At 60.2% G+C, this 20,893-nt stretch overlaps 2 protein-coding genes across 6 annotated transcripts in view; both read right to left on the bottom strand.

Moving 5' to 3' along the window:
- The window catches only part of EPS8L2 (EPS8 like 2), a 17,313-nt gene extending 5,564 nt beyond the window's left edge, over nt 1-11,749 (bottom strand). For 2 of the 3 annotated variants that reach the window (XR_005526293.1, XM_039221567.1), the window contains exons 1-10: nt 11,645-11,749; nt 9,075-9,171; nt 8,912-8,967; nt 8,106-8,170; nt 1,323-1,484; nt 889-1,038; nt 681-760; nt 455-597; nt 296-366; nt 35-161 (exon numbers count right to left, since the gene is read on the bottom strand). Coding sequence is in view for 2 of the 3 variants with exons in the window: in XM_039221567.1 (XP_039077498.1) it covers nt 35-161; nt 296-366; nt 455-597; nt 681-760; nt 889-1,038; nt 1,323-1,484; nt 8,106-8,170; nt 8,912-8,967; nt 9,075-9,118 (898 nt within the window). In the remaining variant the exon portion in view is untranslated. Of the gene's footprint in view, nt 1-34; nt 162-295; nt 367-454; nt 598-680; nt 761-888; nt 1,039-1,322; nt 1,485-8,105; nt 8,171-8,911; nt 8,968-9,074; nt 9,172-11,644 lie in introns of those variants that run through there. The other variant, XM_039221568.1, reaches the window with a different exon arrangement.
- A 1,921-nt stretch (nt 11,750-13,670) lies between these two features.
- Nucleotides 13,671-20,823, bottom strand: TMEM80 (transmembrane protein 80). Of its 3 annotated transcripts, none has more exons than XM_039221508.1 (5): nt 20,577-20,817; nt 17,944-18,061; nt 16,985-17,354; nt 16,576-16,668; nt 13,671-14,720 (listed from the first exon to the last, which is right to left on the bottom strand). In XM_039221508.1, the coding sequence occupies exons 3-5, from the start codon at nt 17,325-17,327 to the stop codon at nt 14,515-14,517; spliced, it is 642 nt and encodes a 213-aa protein (XP_039077439.1). In that variant the 5' UTR covers nt 17,328-17,354; nt 17,944-18,061; nt 20,577-20,817; the 3' UTR covers nt 13,671-14,514. The 3 variants fall into 3 exon arrangements, with proteins under 3 accessions (XP_039077439.1, XP_039077441.1, XP_039077440.1); XM_039221510.1 differs by having other exon boundaries at nt 16,985-17,078; nt 18,042-18,061; nt 20,577-20,816; XM_039221509.1 differs by lacking the exon at nt 16,576-16,668 and having other exon boundaries at nt 20,577-20,823.
- Nucleotides 20,824-20,893: the final 70 nt, after the last annotated feature.

The following is a 20,893-nucleotide window of genomic DNA, read 5'->3' on the forward strand; positions in this document are numbered from 1 at the left end:
CCCCCCTCCCCCCTGTCCTGCCCCCCCCCCCCACCTGCTGGCCCCTTCTTCCCCTTCTTCTTCCCCTTCTTGCGTTGGTTCAGCTGTTTGAAAGCCTCGGCCGCCTTCTGCAGCCGAGCCACGAACCACTCGATGTCATCCAGGGCGCAGTTGAGGATTTGCTGGGGTCAGAGCCGAGGCAGGGGTCAGTCCGAGGCACCCCCACCAGCTGGAGGTCAGCCCCACGCACCGTCTCTCGGTCCCTGGCCTGGGGAGGAGGTGGGTGCTGTCTGGGGGCTGCACGGCCAAGACCTACCGTTTCCTTCTCTATCTTCTGAGCCAGCAAAGCCCGCGGCTCCTCGTCCTGCGACTCCCGACGGCGGAAGCCTGGATGCGGGAGGCAGAGGTCAGGGGCCACTGAGGAGGCCACCCCCGCGGGCCGCGACGCAGCGCCCGCCCGGCTCCCCGCGCGTACTGGGCTCGCTGAGCGGCGCGGGCAGGCCCACTCGGTTCTTGCTGGACGGAGAGTCACCGCCTTGGCGCTGAAAGGGGATGGGGGCCGGGCCCTGGGGGGCGGGCAGGACCGACTGCCGCTGCCGGATCTTCTCCCGGTGGCCTCTGCAGCGGGGGCAGGGGGCGGAGGCCCGCTCAGCCCGGCCCCGCTCAGCCCGGCCCCCGCCCGCCGCTGCGCCCCCACCTACTTCAGGGTCTGCGGCCGCATCTTTTTCCCCAGACGGCAGTCGGCCAGCGCGCTCTCGATGTCTTCGTGCACGAGTTCCGCCTGGCGGGCCGCGGCGTCAGGCTGGCTGCGGGGGGGGGGGGGGGGCCCGCCCCCGCCCCCCCCCCCCCCCCCCCCCCCCCCCCCCCCCCCCCCCGATCCCCGCCCCCGCCCCGGCCGCCCCTCCTCACCTCCACCTCGTCGCAGTGGAAGAAGTGGATGTCGGGCTTGCTCTGCTCCGAGTCCTGGCACACCAGCAGCAGCACGGACGGGTACCGCAGCTGGTCCAGCACCGTCTGGCTGTGTCGCACGGTGGGCAGCGGGAAGTTCTCCAGCTCTTCCTGGGGGGCAGGGGCCTCGGGTGTGGGCTCGGCCGGGTCACACGCCCGCGTCCCCCAGGGGCGCCTCGAACCCGGGCCCCGCCGGAGGCGCGCTCACAGCCGCGGGCGCGGGCGCGACTGGCGAGCCCGGCCTGTGGGGGGCGCCCGCGGACGCAGCCGCACACGGTTGGGGCGGGGGTCCGACGCAGCCCCGGACCGGCTCCCCGGCCCCCCAGGCCTCACCGCCCTGCTTGCCCGTCGCCCTCAGCCTGCCCCGCCGCCGCCGGAGCCCTGCCGCCGGGCACCTGGGACTCCACGTCCAGCAGCCGCAGGGACTGGTCGTTGACCTGCAGCAGCATCTCCTGCGTCCAGACCTTCTCCTTGGAGCTCAGCTGCACCAGTTTCCGGATGGCGTCCTCCACCGACACGATGGCCTCACTCTTGTCCATGATGAACGTGGCCAGGTGCTGGGGGCGGGCGGACGGTCACTCCCGGAGAGCCCTCCTAGCGCCCAGAACCAGGGCCTAGAGGCTGCCCCCGGGGCCGAGGAGCCTGGGGTGGGGGCGGACATCCCTGCCCTGGGGGGTCTGAGGAGGGAGACACAGCCCTACCTTAGGGGAGGGTCTCTGCTCTGCCTTCGTGGGTGTCTGGGGGCCGAGGACACGCTCTGATAAAACCTTGGGAGTCCTCCGCAGACCCTCACCCCTCCCCATCTCCTGTAGCTGGGCTCCAGGAACGCTGGCCTCCCTGTTCTCCAGAAGACCTGCCCAGGCTCACCGCAGGGCCTTTGCACCGTCTGCCCCCACCTTGCCTCCCGTACTCTTCTCTAGCTCTCCTTTCGTTCAGGGCTCCCCTCAGACCTGCTGTCCCTGCCTGGCCACGGCATCACTCTCCAGCCCCTGGCCTGCCTTGTTTTTGATGATCACGATCCGACATTGTGCTGTGCATCATATGCTCCTTCATTTATTTTCTGGCTGCTGGGTTCACTGCTGTCTCCCCATGCCGGGGACAGTGCCTGGCACACAGTAGGCCCTCAGTGAATATGCCGGAACGGCCATGTGGGGGGCTCATGTGGGGTGGGCCTTGGGACCTCTTGGCCAGCCACCTCCTCCCATTCCAGGGACCCTCCTCCTTCCTCTGTCTCCAAGACTGACTCAGGCTCCTCCTCCTCCCTCCAGACCCCCCCCCCCATGTGTCCCGTTGACCTTGGCTGAAGTCAGTCAACAATGATGCAGCAGCGGGGGAAACACTACATTAAACTCTAGGCGGTCTACTGCCTAGACCCAACTACAAAACTACAAAAGTGCTAGAAGAAAATACTGGATGATTCCTGACAATCTCAGAAAGGCCTTCTTCACAGAGGCACTTCCCCTAAGCAAGGAAGAAAACCTAGAAGCCCAGAAGAAAAGACCAAAAAATGTGACTTAAGAAAACATCTGCTTGGAAAAAAAAAAAGACCATATATGAAGTAAAAAAAAAAATTTGGGAAAAGCAAATGTAATAGACATAGTGAGGACTAATTTTCTTAATATCTATAAAGTCTGCCATGCATTACAATGACAGCTCTTACTTTGTTAAAGGCTCTACTTTGTTGAGTTATTAAGAATGCCAATGATAAATGAATATACAAATGAAAAAGATCCGTGACTAAGTAAAAGATTAACACCCCAATAGAAAATTGGCAAAAGATATGAACAGAGACTCTCCAGGAAAATCAATATAACTAACTTTTTAATACAGAAGATTGCATGTAATCTCAATCAATAAAATAATTGTGAGTAAAAGCCTGACATTACTTCTGAGATGAATCAACTGCTTAATGTTTTACCTTTTCTCATTTTTCATTTTTTAATGTTTTATTTATTTCTGAGAGAGAGAGACCGCATGAGGAAGGGAGGGTCAGAGAGAGAGGGAGACACAGACTCGAAAACAGGCTCCAGGCTCTGAGCTGTCAGCACAGAGCCCGACGCAGGGCTCGAACCCGTGAACCGCGAGATCATGACCTGAGTTGAAGTTGGACTCTTAACCAACTGAGCCACCCAGGCGCCCCATTTTACTTTTTTTCTAAAGTTTATTTATTTTGAGAGAGAGAGAGAGAGAGAAGAGAGGAATCCCAAGCAGAGCTGGACGCGAGGTCTGAACTCACAAACGATGAGATTATGACCTGAGCCAAAATCAACACTCGGACGTGTAACCGACCGAGCCTCTCAGGTGCCCTGTTTTACCTATTCTGTTGCCCAGCACTAACGGCTTCTTGGGGGTCACACTTGCAGGTTAGCTGTAGAGAAGTGGGCCCCCCACCCTGCACCCACGGGGTGCTCTGGGGAGAAGCCCGGGACACCTGGAAAGGCAAACACACTCTCTCTGTCGCAGCTCAGAGAACCTGAACATGTGCACAACATGGCACATGCACCAGGATGCTCGCTTGCCCTGAGTGTGACAAGAAAGGGTGGTCCCAACCTGCGAGAGCATCAGCAGTCAGAGAGATGGGTGGGCGGAGACGGGCGGCGGGACGAGGCAGCTGACCCGCCAGCGGGAGGCAGGGTGACCCCAAAGCACATGTTGTTAGCAAAACACAACACGACGAAACCCAACAAAACCACGTACCCGGCCGCGAAACAAGTCTCAGTGCATTTCAAGTGACCCAGACCCCGCAGTGTGTGCTCTCTGACCATCGTGGTAGTAAAATAAAAATCAGAACCATGTGATAAACAGAAAATGCTCAAACAATTGGGAGATTGAGCAACCCACTCCTACGTAAACAACCATCAGGTGAAAGAAGTCACAAGAGAAGTAAGAAAATACTCAGAAACAAAAACACCGCACAGCACAAGGCAGGGGACGCAGCACAAGGGGCGGGGGTCGTAGCTGTAAATGCACGGACAGAGACAGGTCGTCCGGAAAGAACTGTTCTGAACGGAATGACAGTAAAGGCATGGGCATCGGCCTTGCAGGATTTTGCTAACGTAGTTCGTGGAGGGGAGTGTACAGCGGTAAATGAATATAAGAAAAGAAGGACTATTTGGGGCGCCTGGGGGCTCGGTTGGTTGAGTGTCTGACTTTGGCTCGGGTCATGACCTCACAGTTTGTCAGTTCTATCCCGTAGGGCTCGCTGCTGTCAGCACAGAGCCTGCTTTGCAGCCTCTGCCCCCGTCCCCTCTCTCTCTGCCCCCCTCCCCCGCCTTGCACATGCTCTCTCTCTCTCTCAAAAATAAACATTCAAAAAAGAAGGAATATTTAATATCAGTGATCTAACCATTTCCCTTAACAAACTAGAAAAAGACACATAAATCCCAAAGTAAGTGGAAGGAAGGAAATTAAGAGCAGAAACCAAAAAGGAAACAGACAAACAATAGAGAAAAATCAACAAAGCCCAAAGTTGGTTCTGAAAGGGTTAATGAAAGTGATACACCCTAGCGAGATTGATCAAGGAAACAAAACAAGAGAGAAAACACACGTTAATCAATCACCCAAAAGAGGGGCGCCCGTGTGGCTCAGTCAAGCATCCACCTCTTGATTTTGGCTCAGGTCACCATCCCAGGGTCCTAGGCGTGAGCCCTGCGTTGGCCTCTGCGCTGACACCTTGGAGCCTGCTGGGGATTCTCTCTCTCCCTCGCTCTCTGCCCCTCCCCCACTCTCATGCGTACGGGAACCCTCTCACTCTCTAAAAACAAATCTGTCTAGATCTATGTCCGCACTCTCTAAGGAAAAGAAACCATATGCGTGTGCTCTTGCGTGCTCTCTCTAAAGTACACATATATACATATATGACCTTCCTACAACGAAAACCCTGCATTTAGAGGGCCTCACAAGTGAATCTTGACAAATACTTAAGAGAGAAAAACAAACTTTCACAAATGATTTCTGAAAACCAAAGAGGAGGGAATATTTTCTCACTCGTTTTCTGAGGCCACCATAATTCTAGCACCAAAACCAGTTGAGGCTTTGCACTAAAAGAAAAATTACAGACCAGCATCTCTAATAAAACACTAATGCAAAACTTGCTCAACAAACTATTAGCGAATTAGTCCATTAACACGTAAAAAGAAGAATGCATGTGCCCACATGAAGTTGATCCCAGAAACGCAGGGTTCGTTCCTCATGCAGAAAAATCTGTCAGTGTGACTGATTTACAGTAACAGCAGGGAGTACATCTCTGAAGATCCAGAGACAGCATTTGACAAAGTTCAACACCTTTCATGATGCAAGTTCTCAGCAAACAAGGAATGGACATTAGTTTCCTCACTGATAAAATGCATCTACAAAAACGACAGCATATATAGCGGGGAAATACTGGATATCTTCTTCTAAAATTGCACCCAAGGCAAAGATGTCCGCTCGCGGCTTGTCCGCGGTATTTTACTCCTGATCGCAGGCAGGCAATGAAGCAGCAGAAGTAAAGTGGCTCCAAACAGGATTGTGGGCGCTGTATTTCAGACTACCTGGTTGTACACGGAGTAAATTCAGTGAATCTACACGCAAATCACTAACGTGAACCAGTGAATTCAGTGTCCTGGTCCACTCGATCACTGCACAGAAGTCCAACGGTTCCTCCACACGCTAACCGCAGATAACTGGGAAATGGCTTTAAAAGAAAAACCAGTACCATTTACAACAGTGTCGACGAGTCAAACACCTAAGGAACGTTCTAAGAAAAGACGCGCAAGTCCTCTGCGGTGGAAACCACACACACTCTCTGAGAGAAGTCAGAGAAGCCCCTGCGTCCACAGGCGGGAAAGAGTCAGGATCGTTTAGATGTCAGTTTGCACTACGGACATACAGAGCTTTGACTCGATGCCAGTGAAAGTTCTGGCGGGCTTTTCTGGGGGCAAGGGATTGAAATGGACAATTTGGTTCTAAAACGTAAAAGCAAGCACAGATATCTTGGAATAGTCGAGAAAACCTTGAGGAGAATATAGAGTTGGAGGGCTCCCACTGCCTGATTTCAAAGTTGGTGATACAGTTGCCTCGAGTGAAAGACTGTGAAGCAGAAGCGTCCACAGACAGACCCATCCACATTCAACTACACATTTTTTGACAAAGGCACCGAGCGAGTCAATGGGAGGACAGTGGTCATACGGCTGCGCATCGCAACGCGGGAAAACCTTGAGTCTCACACCCAAATGTTAATTTCAAATGGATCATAGGCCTAAGTGTAAAAGCCTCAACCCTGGAGTTTCTCGAAAAAAACTCAGGAAGAGCTCTTCAGAGCCTTGGGTCAGGCAATGACCCCTCCTCACCCTCCACGCCCCCCCCCCAACAAAACCGCCCTGACCATAAGAAAAAGTGGATACGGTTGGACATCATCAAAATGAAACACTTGTGCTCCTAAAGTCAGGTTAAATCACCAAGCCAGACTGGGAGCAGATATTTCTCGTCCACACACCTGACGATGTGCGCCAAGGACTCCCAGCCGGCAGGAAGGCAGATGTGCAGAGCGGGCTGTGGAAGGGTCGCCAGGGGCCTGGCACAGCTGGTGGAGAGGCCCTGCCCCACCCCGCCTCCCCGAAGCCTAGAGGTAGAGAGTATACAAAGAGGCGCGCTGTGCTTTCTGGAAACAAGGTTACTGAGCAGAACAAAGGCGTTATAAACTATGTGAATTCAATTATGGGAGGGGAGGGATTCTCCAAAAAGTAAAGCTTCAGAGGTGTAGGAGAGCAGTGCTGCTGGCGGTGGGGAAGACCGCCCGCCGGGGCCAGTACCAGTGAGCTTTGGGGTGACGGAGCTGTGGGCCACATGGTCACGTGTCCTGACCATGTTGGCAGTGACTCAAACCTGAAACAGAACCGCCACCCCCACCCTCAGCTTTACTGTACGCCAGCTTAGAGGCCTTAGCACCCCCCTCTCCGACCGGTGGGTCTGATCTTGTCCCCACCTCTTACCCTCTCTCTGGGCCTTCCTTCCTCATCTGGGACAGGCAGGCAAGACCGCTCACTCTCCCTGCCTTGCTGGCTGCTGGGCAGGCAGGAGAGGTGCCCCCTGGGGTCTTTGCACAGGTTAGCTTGAACCAAAGTTCAGAAGGGCTGGGAGGCCCCAGCGGCATAGGTGATTGCTCACCAAGGAGGGCAAAGTCCCCCCCGTCCCCAACCCCGAGAGAGGCAGCTGTCCTGCCTGGGAAGGAAGGGGACGAGCTGACCTGTCCCCATTCAGTGCCCTGCCCTTGGACCTGCGCCAGCAGCGGTCCCCAGCCTGGCAGGGAGGGCCGCTCCCTGAACACAGCCCAATTCAAGGCCCTAGGGACTCCCAGTGTCTCCTGAGGCTCAGAAAGTAGTGACTCGCCTGCTTCTGTGGGCATGGGGGTTCTATGGGGAGGGAGGTCCTCATCTTCCCGGCCCAGGCCCCCCCTTCCTGGTCCAGGGCCCCCCTTCCCGGCCCAGGGCCCCCTTCCCGGTCCAGGGCCCCCCTTCCCGGCCCAGGCCCCCCCTTCCCGGTCCAGGGCCCCCCTTCCCGGTCCAGGTCCCCCCCTTCCCGGTCCAGGGCCCCCCTTCCTGGTCCGAGCCCCCGCTTCCTCCCTTCTCAGCCATTCTTAGCCCTGTTGTTCTGCAGGTTTGGACAGTGGCTAGGAACCAGGTAGGTCACTTAAAAAACATACTTCCGGAGTTCTAAGTGTGAATCAAAACTGACCTAGAATAAAAACACTCCTGAGCTGGCAGCTGGTCTTGAGTTCAGTTAACCAGTCTGGACTCTCCCTGAACCCATCAGAACTGGCCGTGAGAGGCTTTCTCTGCAGGAGCCCAGTAAGTGTGTCTATGTCGCATCTTCTGCCTCCTAATCTAGCTCTTTGTTTGGGGGCCAGGATGACAGGTTCCTTCCCGCAGGGTCTTCCCATCGGACGCTGCCAAACAGCCCCCAGGGCTTGTCCTTGCCTGGCCCGTATGGCCACCGGCATCTCTGCTCCCCTGACATAGCTCCAGGGCTCCTGTGTCCCCCAGGCCGTGACCTTCCCGGGACTGGAGGACAGGCGTGGGGCAGCCCTGGCTCTGGCTGCCTGCCGTGGGGGTCAGAAGCTGGGCTGACCACTTCTCCCCGTGCCTTGGTTTCCACACCTGCCCAGGGACCCTGGGGTGCTCCTCAGGAGCTGGCCTCACCTGGACATGGTACTGGGAGGTCTCATGCATGATGATGTTGGAGTTGGAGTACTTCTTCCTCTGTTCTGAGCAGGGAGTCACCGGTCACTCACCCCAGAGGGCAGGACCCACAGCCCCTAGTTCAGGTGGGACTGGACTCCCAGGTTGGGCCACAGGGAGGGCCGAGTGGAGGCGAGGGGTGCTGCCGCCAGAAAGGACTCAAGGGTGTGAGATGTGAGTGAGGCCCCCCAGGATGGCCCCTACCTAGGAAGGGGCCCCCGAGCTCAGAGTGGTGATAGGGGTCTGCCCTTGAGGGGGGCAGAGTCTCAACAGCTCCTCCCACGCGGGCGCCTTGCCCACCTTCCTGGGAAGGGGTCCAATCCAGGGCTTCCCCCAACTCCCAAAGCTGCCAGCTAACATCCCGCGGCCCCTCCCCGGCGCTCCCGGCTGGCCAGACAGGGCACCGAGTGCAAAGGCATAAACGCGTGTCTGCGGGGAGCGGCGGGGCCGGGGGCGGTCCCGGCTGGCCGGGCCCCGCCCCCGCGGAGCAGACACCTGGCGCCCCGCCCGCCGCAGCCCCGCCCCCCGCTATCGGGTTGCCGTGAGGAGGGCGGCCGAATCAATATCGATGGCTCCTGAATTATTAGTAAAGGCCTCTCTCCTTACGGCGAGGGAGGGAGGGATCTGAGCAGCTGTTGATTAATTAGGGTCCCGGGGCTTCCTTTGGGCACCCAGGGCTGACGTGCCTCTCCCCTGGTGGGGCCCCGGCACAGCCTGGGGGAGTGGACTGGGCGAGACCCCACGGCCCAGCCGGGAGACTCACTCACCAAACAGGTCCTTGGCACTCATCTTGGCCACACCGTCGGACCGGCCCAGGCTGCCACTGCAGGGGAGGGGCCGGTGAGGGCGAGGCCCACACCGCACCCCTCCCTGGGGACTGCTCCATGGGTGGGGGTGGAAGGTATGAGTGCGTAGGGGGTGGGGACTCACTTGGCAGCACCGGGGCAGCAGCTGACGGACCCCAACTGGCTCATGGCGTCCTCGGTCGTGGCCGGCGATGAAGGCCTGTGTGGCCTGAGTCCAAGGCCTAGTGGACAGGGCAGCCGAGCTGACACCTCACTGGGGCCCGGCCAGTGGCTTTTGTGCTCTCAGGGCGGGGCCTGATCTCCTCCTCCTCCCACCCCAGGTCCAGAGGCTGCAGTCCGGGTGTCCGGGCCAGACTCCCCAGTGTGCCTGGGCAGGGTGTCCTCAGGGAGCAGAGCCCCCTGCCTCCCGGATGTGGTGGGACCTCGAAGCCAGTGTCCCAGGTGTCGCACGTATGCCCCTATCTCACTCCAGACCCTTGGTCCTCCACAGGGCACCCTGGGATGGGCCAGTAGAGGGGTCCCACTCCTGAGACTGTCTGGGGTGGGGCTGCAGGGACTGGGGTTTCCGAAACGGGACTGGGGAAGGAACCACCTTCCAAGCAGAGGGAACGCACATTCAAAGGCCCTGAGGCGGGTGGGAGCCAACGTGAGAGGACAGCAGCACAGCATGAGACTGGACCTGGGATGGGGTTGGGGGAAAGGTGCGGCCCTGGGGACCCAGAACCCAGAACAAGCCCTCACGGGGGTGAGCAGAACCTGGTACCCCTCAGCCAGTCTGATACGTCCTATGGCATCTGTGCCCCCTGGGACCTCTCACAAGGCTGTCCCTCAGTATTGGGGGGCTGCTGGAGTCGGGAGTCATAGGCCAGGGGTGCTGGTACCTATGGGTGGGGAGCACCCTAGGACTTTCTGGTTGGGTCCGGTCGTACCTACAAGGAGGGCTTTCAGGAAGTGTGAGGGGTCTGGGGGCTTTGGGCTACCTCCTCCCATGTGCCACTGAGAGTCCTGACTCTCTCAGGACAGGTGGGAGTGGGGCTTGGTCAGATTCCTCTGACCGTCTAGCCGTGGAGAATGTCCGGAATGCTCATGACCTCAGTGAGTGAGCCGAATGTTTGCTTAATGGGATTCCTGTCGGGCTGAGCCAAGGGCACTGGGCACGTGGGTCCAGGTACACACACACCTGGCAAAACCCAGGCCCCCGGGCACACACAGGCACACACAGGTTGTGACACACGGCCCCTCTCCTTGGGGAGCCTAGGCTGGGAACACTGTGGCCTTCGAGTCCCTGGAGCCCGGCTGGGGGCCTCGGCAGGGTCAGCCAGAGGGCTGATTCTGGGGGCTGGCATCTGGGTTGGGGAGCAGCTGGGGGAGGGGCGGCCCACAGCCGCACTCCAGTCAGCTGACCGGGGCAGGGGGCTGGGCAGTCCCACGGGAATGGGACAAAGCCTGGGGCCCGGGCTGCACTTTGGTTTTACTGCGGCCATTTTCCGGGTGCAAAGGGAAGGCCGAGCAGGGTGACTGGCTGGGCCGCGGAGGAGGCCCCAGCAGGGCAGGGAGGGTGGAGGCATCAGCCCCAAGTTCAAATTCCAGCTCGCAGCTGAGTGACCTTGGGGAGGAGTCGGCTTAAAGCCCAGAGAGAGCTAGGCGGAGCCCTGGACTGGGGGGACCCCCCAGGCGCTGGCTGAGCCCAGGTCTGGGAGCTTCGGGCTGGGGAGGGCCCAGCGGGGTTGGTAAGGAGGGATGAGGCCTGGGAAGTCTGGGTGGGGGAGGGGTGGGCTTAAGGCTCACTGGGGAGGCAGGCGCAGAGGGCCCAACAGAAGGGGGGTGTGGGGAGCGCTGAGCCACTGAAGCGCCGTTCTAGGCAGGCATCAGGAGAGGCCTGGGGCAGGGGTCTGGGGGGTGGGGGCGAAGTGCAGAGGTGGGGAAGGAGAGACGTCATCAGCTGGGCCCTGGCTCCCAGCGGTGCTGGGGCCACCTCCACCCAGAATGGGGGCAGAGGTGGTTTTTGGATGCACCTCAGAAGGACCTCGAGCCTGCCTACCCTCCTCCCTGCCACCAGGGACACCTTCATGCACAGGGGCCACTCGGGGAGGAGGGATCCGGGGTAGCCTCGGGTGGGGCACACACAGGCCCCTGCAACACAGCACCCAGCCTCCTCCTCCCTGAAACTCCCACACCCCTTGACCCAGAGCCTGACCCTAGCCTGATGTTTCCCCTGGATTTCCTTCTGGCTCGGACACCCAGGAAGTGCCTCCTGACCTGACCCACAGGGAGCCGCTGGCTCACCTCCGGCGTCTGGCCGCCAGGGAGGCCCCAGCGTGTCCTGTGGAAGGGGGGTTTGGGGCCCCCTCACCGGAAGAAGGGGTTCTCTCCGCCAAGCCCGGGGTTGGGACCGGGCCGGCTGACTCAGGTGCCACCGGCGCCGCCCCAGGACCAGGCGGGACAGACCAGGCCGCACGGGACCGGGCTACTTGGCGGCGGGTTCGGCGCCCCGCTCTCGCACCCCGTTGCCCCAGGCGCATGGACTCAGGCCAGAGCCTCCAGTTTCACAACCACCTGGGGAAACTGAGGCCGAGACGGACCGACGTCCGTTCGCGGGACTCCTGGGTCGCTCCTTGGCCAAAGCGCCCGCGCGTGCCCCGCAGGCAGGTCGGGGTCCGCCGGGGGGGTGGGGGGGACCCGTGGGGCGCTCACCTGCTGCTCGCGGCCCCGTGCCCGCGCCGCCGGTGGGTCTTCTGGTCCGCGCGTCCGTCCGCACGTCGGTCGTCTGTGGGCTCCTCGCCTGGGCGCCCGGGCTCAGGCGGCGGGAGGGACGCGCGGCTGGGCCGGGCCGGGGCGGGGCCGCGAGGAGGAACCTGAGCGGCAGGTTAGAGACCCGGGGGGGGGGGGGGGGGGGGGGGGGGGGGGGGGGGGGGGGTGGGCACGGGACGAGGACGCCCCGCCCCTCCGGCTCGGCCCCGCCCCCGGGGCTCCCCGCGGACGGCCCCCAACACCCGCCCCCGGGGACCCCTGGGCCTGCAGACCCCACCCGCGGAGCTGGGGCGCCCGCGGACGGTAGGAGGATGGGGAGCCCTTCACCCGCGGGGACGCGCTGGCTGCCGAGCAGGCTGAGGCTCTAAGATCTGCACAGGCTGCCGGGTGTCCCCTGCCAGGTACCCCCCGCCTCGGAGGCCGCAGCGGAGGGGCTCCCCAGGGCCCCGGACCCCAGGACAGAATCTCCTCCTCTTCCGCTGGCGGGTGGGGGAGTGCTAGGGCCAGGCTTTAGTCTTCGAGTGGGTGTCAGAGGTATGATCGGAGGCCAGAGACCCCAGGCCCTGCGCTGAGTTCCCCGGGCGGGAGAGGGCTCCCTCCTCCACAATTCAGGAGATCCTAGAGTCTTTTTGTGTAGCCCCAGCCAACATGGGCGTCCCCTGAGGGATGTGGGTGTCAGATGGGAGGGCGGGGACGCCTGTGGCCCATGCTGTTCTCTGGTGCCAGGGCCCAGAACAGGTGGGGGAGGGCACTCCCGGCAGCGCCCCCCCTCCCTAGGCCCAGGCCCCACCCTCTGCGCACCGCACAGGGCAGTCCTCCTGAACGGACTCCCAGGATGCCCCCTGCTCAGCCAGCTGGGGGGGGGGAGGAAGTGAAGGGGCAGAGGGCAGGTCGGGGCAGCAGTGGGCCCCCCCAGGCACATGCAAGGACCCCAGGGCTCTGGCTATTATTCCTGGGATGGTGTGGGGGCGGAAAAGGGTGCGTCAGAAGGCAGGGTCGCAGGGCAGCTGGCCTTTGTTTGGCAGGGACTGGCGGTGGAGTACTTCCTGGGGAACCCCCTCGGGAAGGGAGGCACACTAGGCCCTGGACAGCCAGTGGCACTGCCTTTTCACAGGTCACCGGGACCCGGGGGGCGGGTCTCCCCACCTGCTGTCTGAAGCATCGCAGGTGAGCTCCCACAGGTGGGGCAGGAAGTGGCCTTCCTCTTGGGCGCAGCCGTGCCCGAGCCCTGGCAGGACCTGGCTTCCTGGCTCTCTCCCTTACTCTGCTGAGCACTGGGAGAGGGAGGCGCAGGCCTGCCCTCGTCCTTCCTGGAGATGGGGCCTGGACGGGCAAAAAGTGGGAAGGGCGGCACACGAGGGAGCAGCCGAGGTGGGCACTATCGCACTTCTGCAATGAAAGTCATTGTCCTCAGACCAGGACTGACCCGGCAGGAGGCAGCAGAGCCTGGAGGCCCAGGCTGGTTGGTGGCCATGTGGAACTGTGGTGCCCTCTGGGGACAGCTGGCTGCCACCTGTGTGTAAGGTAAGTGATGGGGGCGTCGAGAGCCCAGCTCAGGCAGGTGGTCATGAACCCTTGAAGGCCATGGGTGTCAGGCTGCCAGTGTCTGTGGGGGAGCTGGGTGGGCTCCTTCCTAAGTCCGCATGGGCGTCGGTGACATGAGGCTCCGCTGAACACTCGTGCCAGCAGAAGGGAAGTGGGGAGGGGGTGCCCACTGGTCCAGAGCAGAAGTTGGCAGAGCACAGAGGTCATGCTCTGCTTGCCCCTGGGAACGCCAGAGACCATGGGGGTGCGTGTGTGAGTGTGTGCGCGCGCGCATGCGCGTGCGCTGCTGCGGCCTCTCGCAGAAGCCAGTCCCTGGGGGGTCCAGGAAGGGCCCTGAAGCCTGGCCTGGCTGCCTTCCGGGGGAGGCCTGGTTGGGGTGTGCGCTCTTGTGTACGGAGCAGGTGGGTGGCCTCAGGAGAAATTCAGCGAGGTATAAACATTTCTTTATTTCCACAAAACGGTAAAGAGAAAATACCCAGATATCCAAACACGTTACTCCAGACGTGGATAGTACGCAGTACCACCAAGTGAAGGGACCGGAGAGCGGGAGCTCAGGGTCCTTCTGGAGCCCTTACAATCTGTGAATGGGAAAAAGTCACAAACAGAATGTGTAGAACAGAGTGCAAACGTCCCTGGCATTTTAATGACTGAGGCTTGGGTGTGGGGGCACCGAGGCACCAGGCTGGGGCAGCGGAAGGTTCTCCGCCGCTGGCCCGTTCCCTGCCTCCCTCCCGTCAGTGCCCAGGCCTCAGCTGGCCCTCCTTCAGAAGCCGCAGCTGCGAACGTCCCCCCAGACACCAGGGCCCACGGGCTCCCCACACCACCCCGGCCTGCGTCCTCGCACCCACGAGGGAACCGGCTGGACATGGGCAGGAGGCTGCTTCTCCTGGGAGGGAAAGGTGGTTTGTGGCCACAGCTCCCTCCTTTCCCAAGGGCCTCGTTGCCCTTCTGGGTGTCGGATGTCAGGGCAGCTACTGAAGGGAGATCCTCACCAGCCAAAAATGGGCAGATGTTCCCAAGGTCCCCAGGGAGATGGCCGGGCAGCTCCTGACCCTTCCCGCAGCTGTTGCCAGCAACTCCCCCGGCTCTCTCTTCTGCCCTGGGCTCCTGACCACCCCCACCACCCACAATTCCTAAACCACTCCAAAACATCCAACCTCCCCACACCGGCACCCTCCGCATCCAGCAATGGGGGAGGGGGCGGCCGAGTTCCCAGGTGGGGGCTTCTGTGCAGGACGGTCAGGCCGGAAGAGGCGGGCACTGCCCGCCTAGCTGACAAACGCAGCAATGGCCACCAGCTGCAGGATGGCCTCCAGGCCGTGGAGAGCCAGGAGCGCAGCGCTGAGGATGGAGTCGGCCCGCAGCACCAGGGTCTGCCAGAGCAGGAAGTGGGTGGACAGCAGGGCGCCGCCTGCCGTGAGGACCAGGCTGCTGGCCAGCGGCACTTCTGCCTCCATCAGGTTGCCCTTGGTGCCTGGAGAGCGGAACACATAGATGAGTGGGGGCGGGGCTCCAGGACGCCTGCTCTGACCCACCTGCACCCAGGATGGCCCCGAGGCTGCAGGGAGGCCAGAGGCCAGCTCATCCCCGGACGCAGGGCCGACGACGCCAGTAGAAGGTTCTGCTGTGGCCACCACATCACTCAGTCGATGTCAGAAAGCACAAAGGCAGCGGGGGTGGGGTGTGTGTGTGTGTGTGTGTGTGTGTGTGTGTTTTCTACCCAGTCGATGTCAGAAAGCACAAAGGCAGCGGGGGGGGGGGGGGGGTGTGTGTGTGTGTGTGTGTGTGTGTGTGTGTGTGTTTTCTACCCAGTGAGGATAAAAACCAAGTGCAGCTGTAATTTCTGAGCCTTAGTCTCTGGGTCAGTTCGAGGTGGGAGAGGGAACTTGGTTTTCTAAAAATGATCTCAATTGCTTTCTGACACCTTTTCCTAATTCCAAGTGGACTGAGGAGATTCTGTTTAAAATTTCCAAAAATATTTCACCCTGGGCTAAGGTCAGTTCTGGAAAGTCTCGTGCACGCTTGTAAAAACATGGCATTTTACAGACAAATGGGTCATAGGAAGCGCTGACCCCCGGCGGCTGCAGCTGACTGCAGGTGCTCAGGGCGCCTGGGGAGGGACAGGCGGACAGGTGCCCGGAAATCCCAGCCCCACCTGCCACCTCCCGGGGGCATGGGCTCATCTGTGGTGGCCCAGGAGACCTGCTTCTATCCACCAGTCCGGGGTCTGATGACGAGGGCATGTGCCTGCTATCCCCACCCGCCCCCCCCCGGGGACTGGGCGCTGCTGGTGGACACGCACAGGCAGGATGTGCTGATGTGCAAGGGCCCGCAAGTGCCACTGCATCGGCTCCCTCCACTCTTCCAACGGAGGGACCATTTCTACACACATCAGCAGAGCACATGCGGTGTGAGCCCATTTTAGAACACAGATGTGCTGGTGTGTGTGTGTGTGTGTGTGTGTGTGTACGCGCCTGTGGCCATGAAGGTAGGAGGGACGAGACGGGGCTGGGAGCCATGAGCACCCTGTGTGGTGAGCCCTGGCTGGAGCAGGGTGGGCTGGGGTGGGCTAGACAGCAAAGCTCACGCTGTTCGAGAATGTAAATGGGGAGCTGGCTGAGGGCACCTGCAGTGGCCTGGACTGAGCAGGCCGGGTGCCCTCTTCCCCCTCCAGGCTCTGTCCCCTGGAGAACACTCCAGACCCACCCCTACAGACTGTGGAGGCCGATAAGAGAAAGAAGGTGGTGAGGTGGAAATCTGGGGCTCCTGAGTCAGTAGGCTGAGCTGGGGTCTGATCTTGGTGCTGGCCGTCACCTTGCGGCTTGTACAGGACATGCTCCCAAACGGAAGTGTCTCTCCCCAGGATGCCGCCAGTGTTAGGTCTCGTGAGTAAAGCTTCTGAATAAACTAATTAATACTTAAAGGCGTTGTAAGGCAAGCTTGCAAAGCATGTGGTTAAGCGGTTGACATCAAAAGTGTCTCTAAGAACCACGTTATAAAAAGATGGATGTCTTGGGGCGCCTGGGTGGCTTAGTTGGTTAAGCGTCCGACTTTCGCTTGGGTCATGATCTCGCGGTTCGTGGGTTCGAGCCCCGCGTCGGGCTCTGTGCTGACTGCCAGCTCAGAGCCTGGAGCCTGTTTCAGAGTCTGTGACTCCCTCTCTCTCTGACCCTCCCCTGCTCGCACTGTCTCTCTCTCTCTCTCCTAGAAATAAATAAAAACATTAAAAAAATTAAAAAAAAAAAAAAAAGATGGATGTCTGAAGGTTCTCAGCATGTACGCTAGTGATTCTGCAACCCTAAGTACCACGGGGTCTCCAGCCGACTCACCCAGGTACAGCCGGACCGCTTCCAGAATCCCCATCAGAAACAGCAGAGTCAGGTCGAGGGCCAGATAAGGACAAGGATAACTGAAAACCTGACCTGGAGAACGGGCAACAGAGCGGGGCTCCAGTTACGGGGGGCAGCGGCAGGGGCGCCTCCTATGTGCCTCTGTGATTAGGACGCCTGGGTGGCTCAGTCAGTGAAGCCGCCGACTTTGGCTCAGGTCCTGACCTCGCGGTTTGTGAGTTCAAGCCCTGCGTGGGGCTCTGTGCTGCCAGCCAGCTCAGAGCCTGGAGCTGCTTCGGATTCTGTGTCTCCCTCTCTCTCCACCAGCTCCCCCCCCCGCCCCCCGCCGGGCACGCTCTGCTCTCTCTCTCTCAAAGGTAAACATTAAAGAAAAAAAAAAAGGACTCACTTTTATATACGATCAGCAGCAGTGTAGCCAGGAAATACAGGGCGCAATACGCTGCACTCAGGTAGAGCAGCACCTGCAGGGACACGGACGAGAGCTGGCCAGCAGTTAAGGACTCGCAGACCTGAACACAGGGCGAGCTTCGCCCCATCTTCGCAGGTGCCCGAAACAGGCAGGTCAAGTGTAGGCACCTGCGGGTGGCCACGGGGACCCGGCCAGCGGCTCCCTGCCTGTGGGGGCTTCTGCCCATGCTCCTCCAGTGTTGCAGACACCCTGGCCTGGAGCCAGAGGGCTGGGCTCGTCCCTGGTGACTGCAGGCAGGGTGGCCAGGCTTCCCTGGGGGCATCACCCTGATCTGGGCCCAAGTTACAAACTAGAAAAAAATGAAATCTTTTCATTTTCTTCACAAAAATATATTCTTTTTGGGGCGCCTGGGTGGCTTAGTCGGTTAAGCATCCGACTTAAGCTTAGGTCATGATCTCGCGATTCATGGGTTCGAGCCCCGCGTCGGGCTCCGTGCTGACTGCCAGCTCAGAGCCTGGAGCCTGTTTCAGTCTGTGACTCCCTCTCTCTGACCCTCCCCTGCTCACGCTGTCTCTCTCTCTCTCTCCTAGAAATAAATAAAAAATTATATATATATAAAAAATATATATATATATTCTTTTTGGGGGCAGTTAAATGTCCACTAACTTCCCCGAGCTCCATACACTTCATATCTATTTGTGGTAAAAGGACTCTAAATATTGAAACAGGGGGGTCTTCACCCTCCTGCTCCAGATGGGAGGGGGAGGGCAGGCCACCACCCACTCAAGGTGCAGGGCCAAGAAGGGGGGTGATGGCGCCAGCATGCTCCGTGGAGAAAGCCCTAGAATTTTCTATATCTGCTAGTGAATGGCCCTCCCACTTAAACGTGGAATTTCTACTCAGAACTTATAGAAAAGGTGGGGGCAAAAAGCAGAAACCCGGAGCTGACTTCGTGAGTCCGGCAAACCGGCCCCCAGGAACCGTGCTGTGGGGGCCTGAGGCGCGCTGGGGGCACGTGGGCACGGCAGAAGGATACCACGGCGGACGCAGCTCTCCCTAGAAGAGAAAGGACCCGTCAGGGAGGCCCCGGGCGCAGCCTGGAAGCTTTCCTGGGCCATTTCCGATGCTGACCCAGGACCCTGGCTCCACTCTTTTGTCCCATATTTACAGAAAGAAACATTTATCTGGGCCTGCAGTTGCCCATCCGAGGACCTGACGCTGGCTTTTCAGAACCTGAGGCTGGGGCAGAGAACGTACTTGGGCACTCAGCGGTGGAGAGGAAGCGAAGGCTCCGTCCACGGCCGAAGTCAGGATGGCCGTGACAGGGTGACAGGGAAGGACAGCGCCCTGGTCAGACAGACGGAGGACAGCTCCTCTCATCTCCTGTGGTTTCTGTACATTCACCGCGTGGACAGAACTCGATGGAAACCTCTTCTGATTCGGGGGACAAATCTTTTTTTGTGTAGCGGTGAGACACTGCTTTCCCTGGGGTTTCACACGTCACCCCAAATATCCCTCTGACACGGATTTCCTAACACGGGAACCCAACTTCTTTCACTGGTGTGGCTCCTGGGCCTTTTCCCACCACGGCAGCCACAGGTCTCACTCCTAGGAGGGGGGTCTCAGTATCACAGGTGCTGAGTATCTCTAATCATTCCGTCCAGTGTATCCTGCCGCGGATCTCCTGTCTGAAGAGGCTCACACTGGTGGCACATTTGTGACATGTAGAAACCTCAGCAGTGACTGCGAATTGGGCAAGCTGACCCTACAGGAGGCCTGAGCTATACCGCGGGCAGCAAGTGGGCCAGCGACAGGAACCAGCCCGCTGGTCCCTCCGGCTCCCCTCCCCTTATGCCTTGGTGATCTGGTAAGCAGATCCAGGCTCACGGGGCAGGGGTCCTAAATGGGTCAGCGCAGAGATTCGGAAGTCAGCCTCAAGGAGAGGCAGCAGATGCAGCGGTGGGAAGCCGGGGGAGGGCCCGCGGAGCACGGATCATTTATAAACTTGCATCACATTACAGGCGGCGGGCTCTTGAAACCCACCCTGCTCGTTTCCAGGCTCTAGCTAAACCCGGCTGCCTCTACTGGCCATTATTTGGGTGGATTTCATAGTAATTGGGGTTTTCCTCCCTTCTGATTCTTCTCTTGAAGGTTGGCTTCAGATATTTGGAATCTACTCGCCGGCTAGCCACTGTTACGGATCAGAAGTGTGGCGGCTCACGGAAACAGTGCTGTATAAAAACCTTCTGTCATTTAAATAATTAACGTTAAAGGTGGCTATCACCAGATGGGCTGCTCTACGGATTTCGGACCTACAGGAGCTCATTCTGACAAAACACAGCAGTGGCTTTTAGGACCTAACACTTTTTGTAAATGACTGAAATAACAGTGTGTCTCTGAACAGGCGTGTCAGAAGTACACGTGGAAGTAAAAGGAGCAAACGTGCCCCCTGCCCCGAGGTGACAGACAAGGTGTGCACAGAGATCCTGTTCCGCATAAACCTAATTTTTCACCAAATGAAAACATGTCTCCTCAGCAGCGGCCGTGCACCGGGGTCTGAGGAGCGGGCTCGCCTCAGCACAGACTACAGAGGCCACTTCTGTGGAGGACTTGCTGCCCAGCGCACTCCCTCCTCTGGCTTCCCCGCAAGTAGTTTCTGACAGCTGAGGTGTGGAAAGCGGCTTTTTGATCCCAGCGAGCCTACAGTAACACAGCCCCATCCCTCGCTCCCACGTTTTTTTATTACCCAAGCAGCGCACACAACAGCTGCTGTTTACTGGGTAGTCAGCACTTTAAATGACAAAGTGATGGGCACAGACCCCGGCGACCTGAGCAGGACGCACACGGAGAGGAGGCGCGCCCACCTGTGTGCCAGCCGGGGGTGGTCCGCAGCGAGAATAACAACTCGCGTGACGCTCCAGGAACCAGCGTCAGGGCGGTGTGCGCGACGGGAGCACACGCCGGCTGGAACCCGCTCTCCCACAGGGGCTGCGACACGGCCCAGCACGCCGTCCTGGACACGAAGCCGCGGGCAATGGCGACCTCCGGGCCCCTCTAGCCCCTGGGCCCGAGGACAACCTCCTGCCTCCGCGTCACCGCACACAGGCCCCTTCGCTCTGCAGAGAGCGCAGCCGCTGCGCAGGGCAGCGTGGCGGCTCCGGCACGGGTCACACTGCAGCCACCCGGGACCTCGGCCCGCCCCGCGCGCCCGTGACCCTGCACCCCCTGGCCTGCCCTCGTCCCCTGCCGCCACGACGCGCACTGCGCAAAACGGGGGGCTGGCCGCGGGACGTGGCGGGGCCGGGGAGGGGAAGAGGCTCTCAACGGGCCCCGGGCCTCACCCCGCGACTCGAGACAAAACCGCCGAATCGCACGCACAATGAGAGGCCCCAGACCAGTCGGCCTTTCCGACACCAAAAAGAACCAAAGCGAACTGGGCCCCCTTCCCAGGATGACCTCCGCTCCCGCCCGCCCGGGGCCCCGGCCCAAGCCTCCGGCCGACAGGCGCAGCGCTGTCCCGAGCCCTCCGCCGGCGCCCGACGCTCCCAAGCCGCCAGCCCCACGCCCTCACCTCGCCCCGCGGCAGCCATCTTGCCGCCCGGCCCCGCCCGCCTAGTCCGCCGCGATCCCGGCAGTCTCTCGGCTCCGCGCTATTCGCGTCCCTTCGGCCATTTTCGCTTCTGCTCCCGAAGGCGCCCGACCGCCCGCGCTTCGGGAGTTGATTCCGATCCGCGGCCGAGGCCCCGATCAACCCGTCCGGCAGCGCTCGGGCACTTTCGTACAGGAGGAGGCGGAGAGCCGAGTCTCGGGAGTATCCGGCCTCGGCAACGCTCGGCTCTGTTCGGCTTCACCTCGGACGGACTCGGCTCCCGCTCGAGGCGGGGGCGG

Source organism: Hyaena hyaena, unplaced genomic scaffold (assembly GCF_003009895.1).
Source record: "Hyaena hyaena isolate Hyena2069 unplaced genomic scaffold, ASM300989v1 scaffold_989, whole genome shotgun sequence".
In the NCBI taxonomy this organism is placed as follows: Eukaryota; Metazoa; Chordata; class Mammalia; order Carnivora; family Hyaenidae; genus Hyaena; species Hyaena hyaena.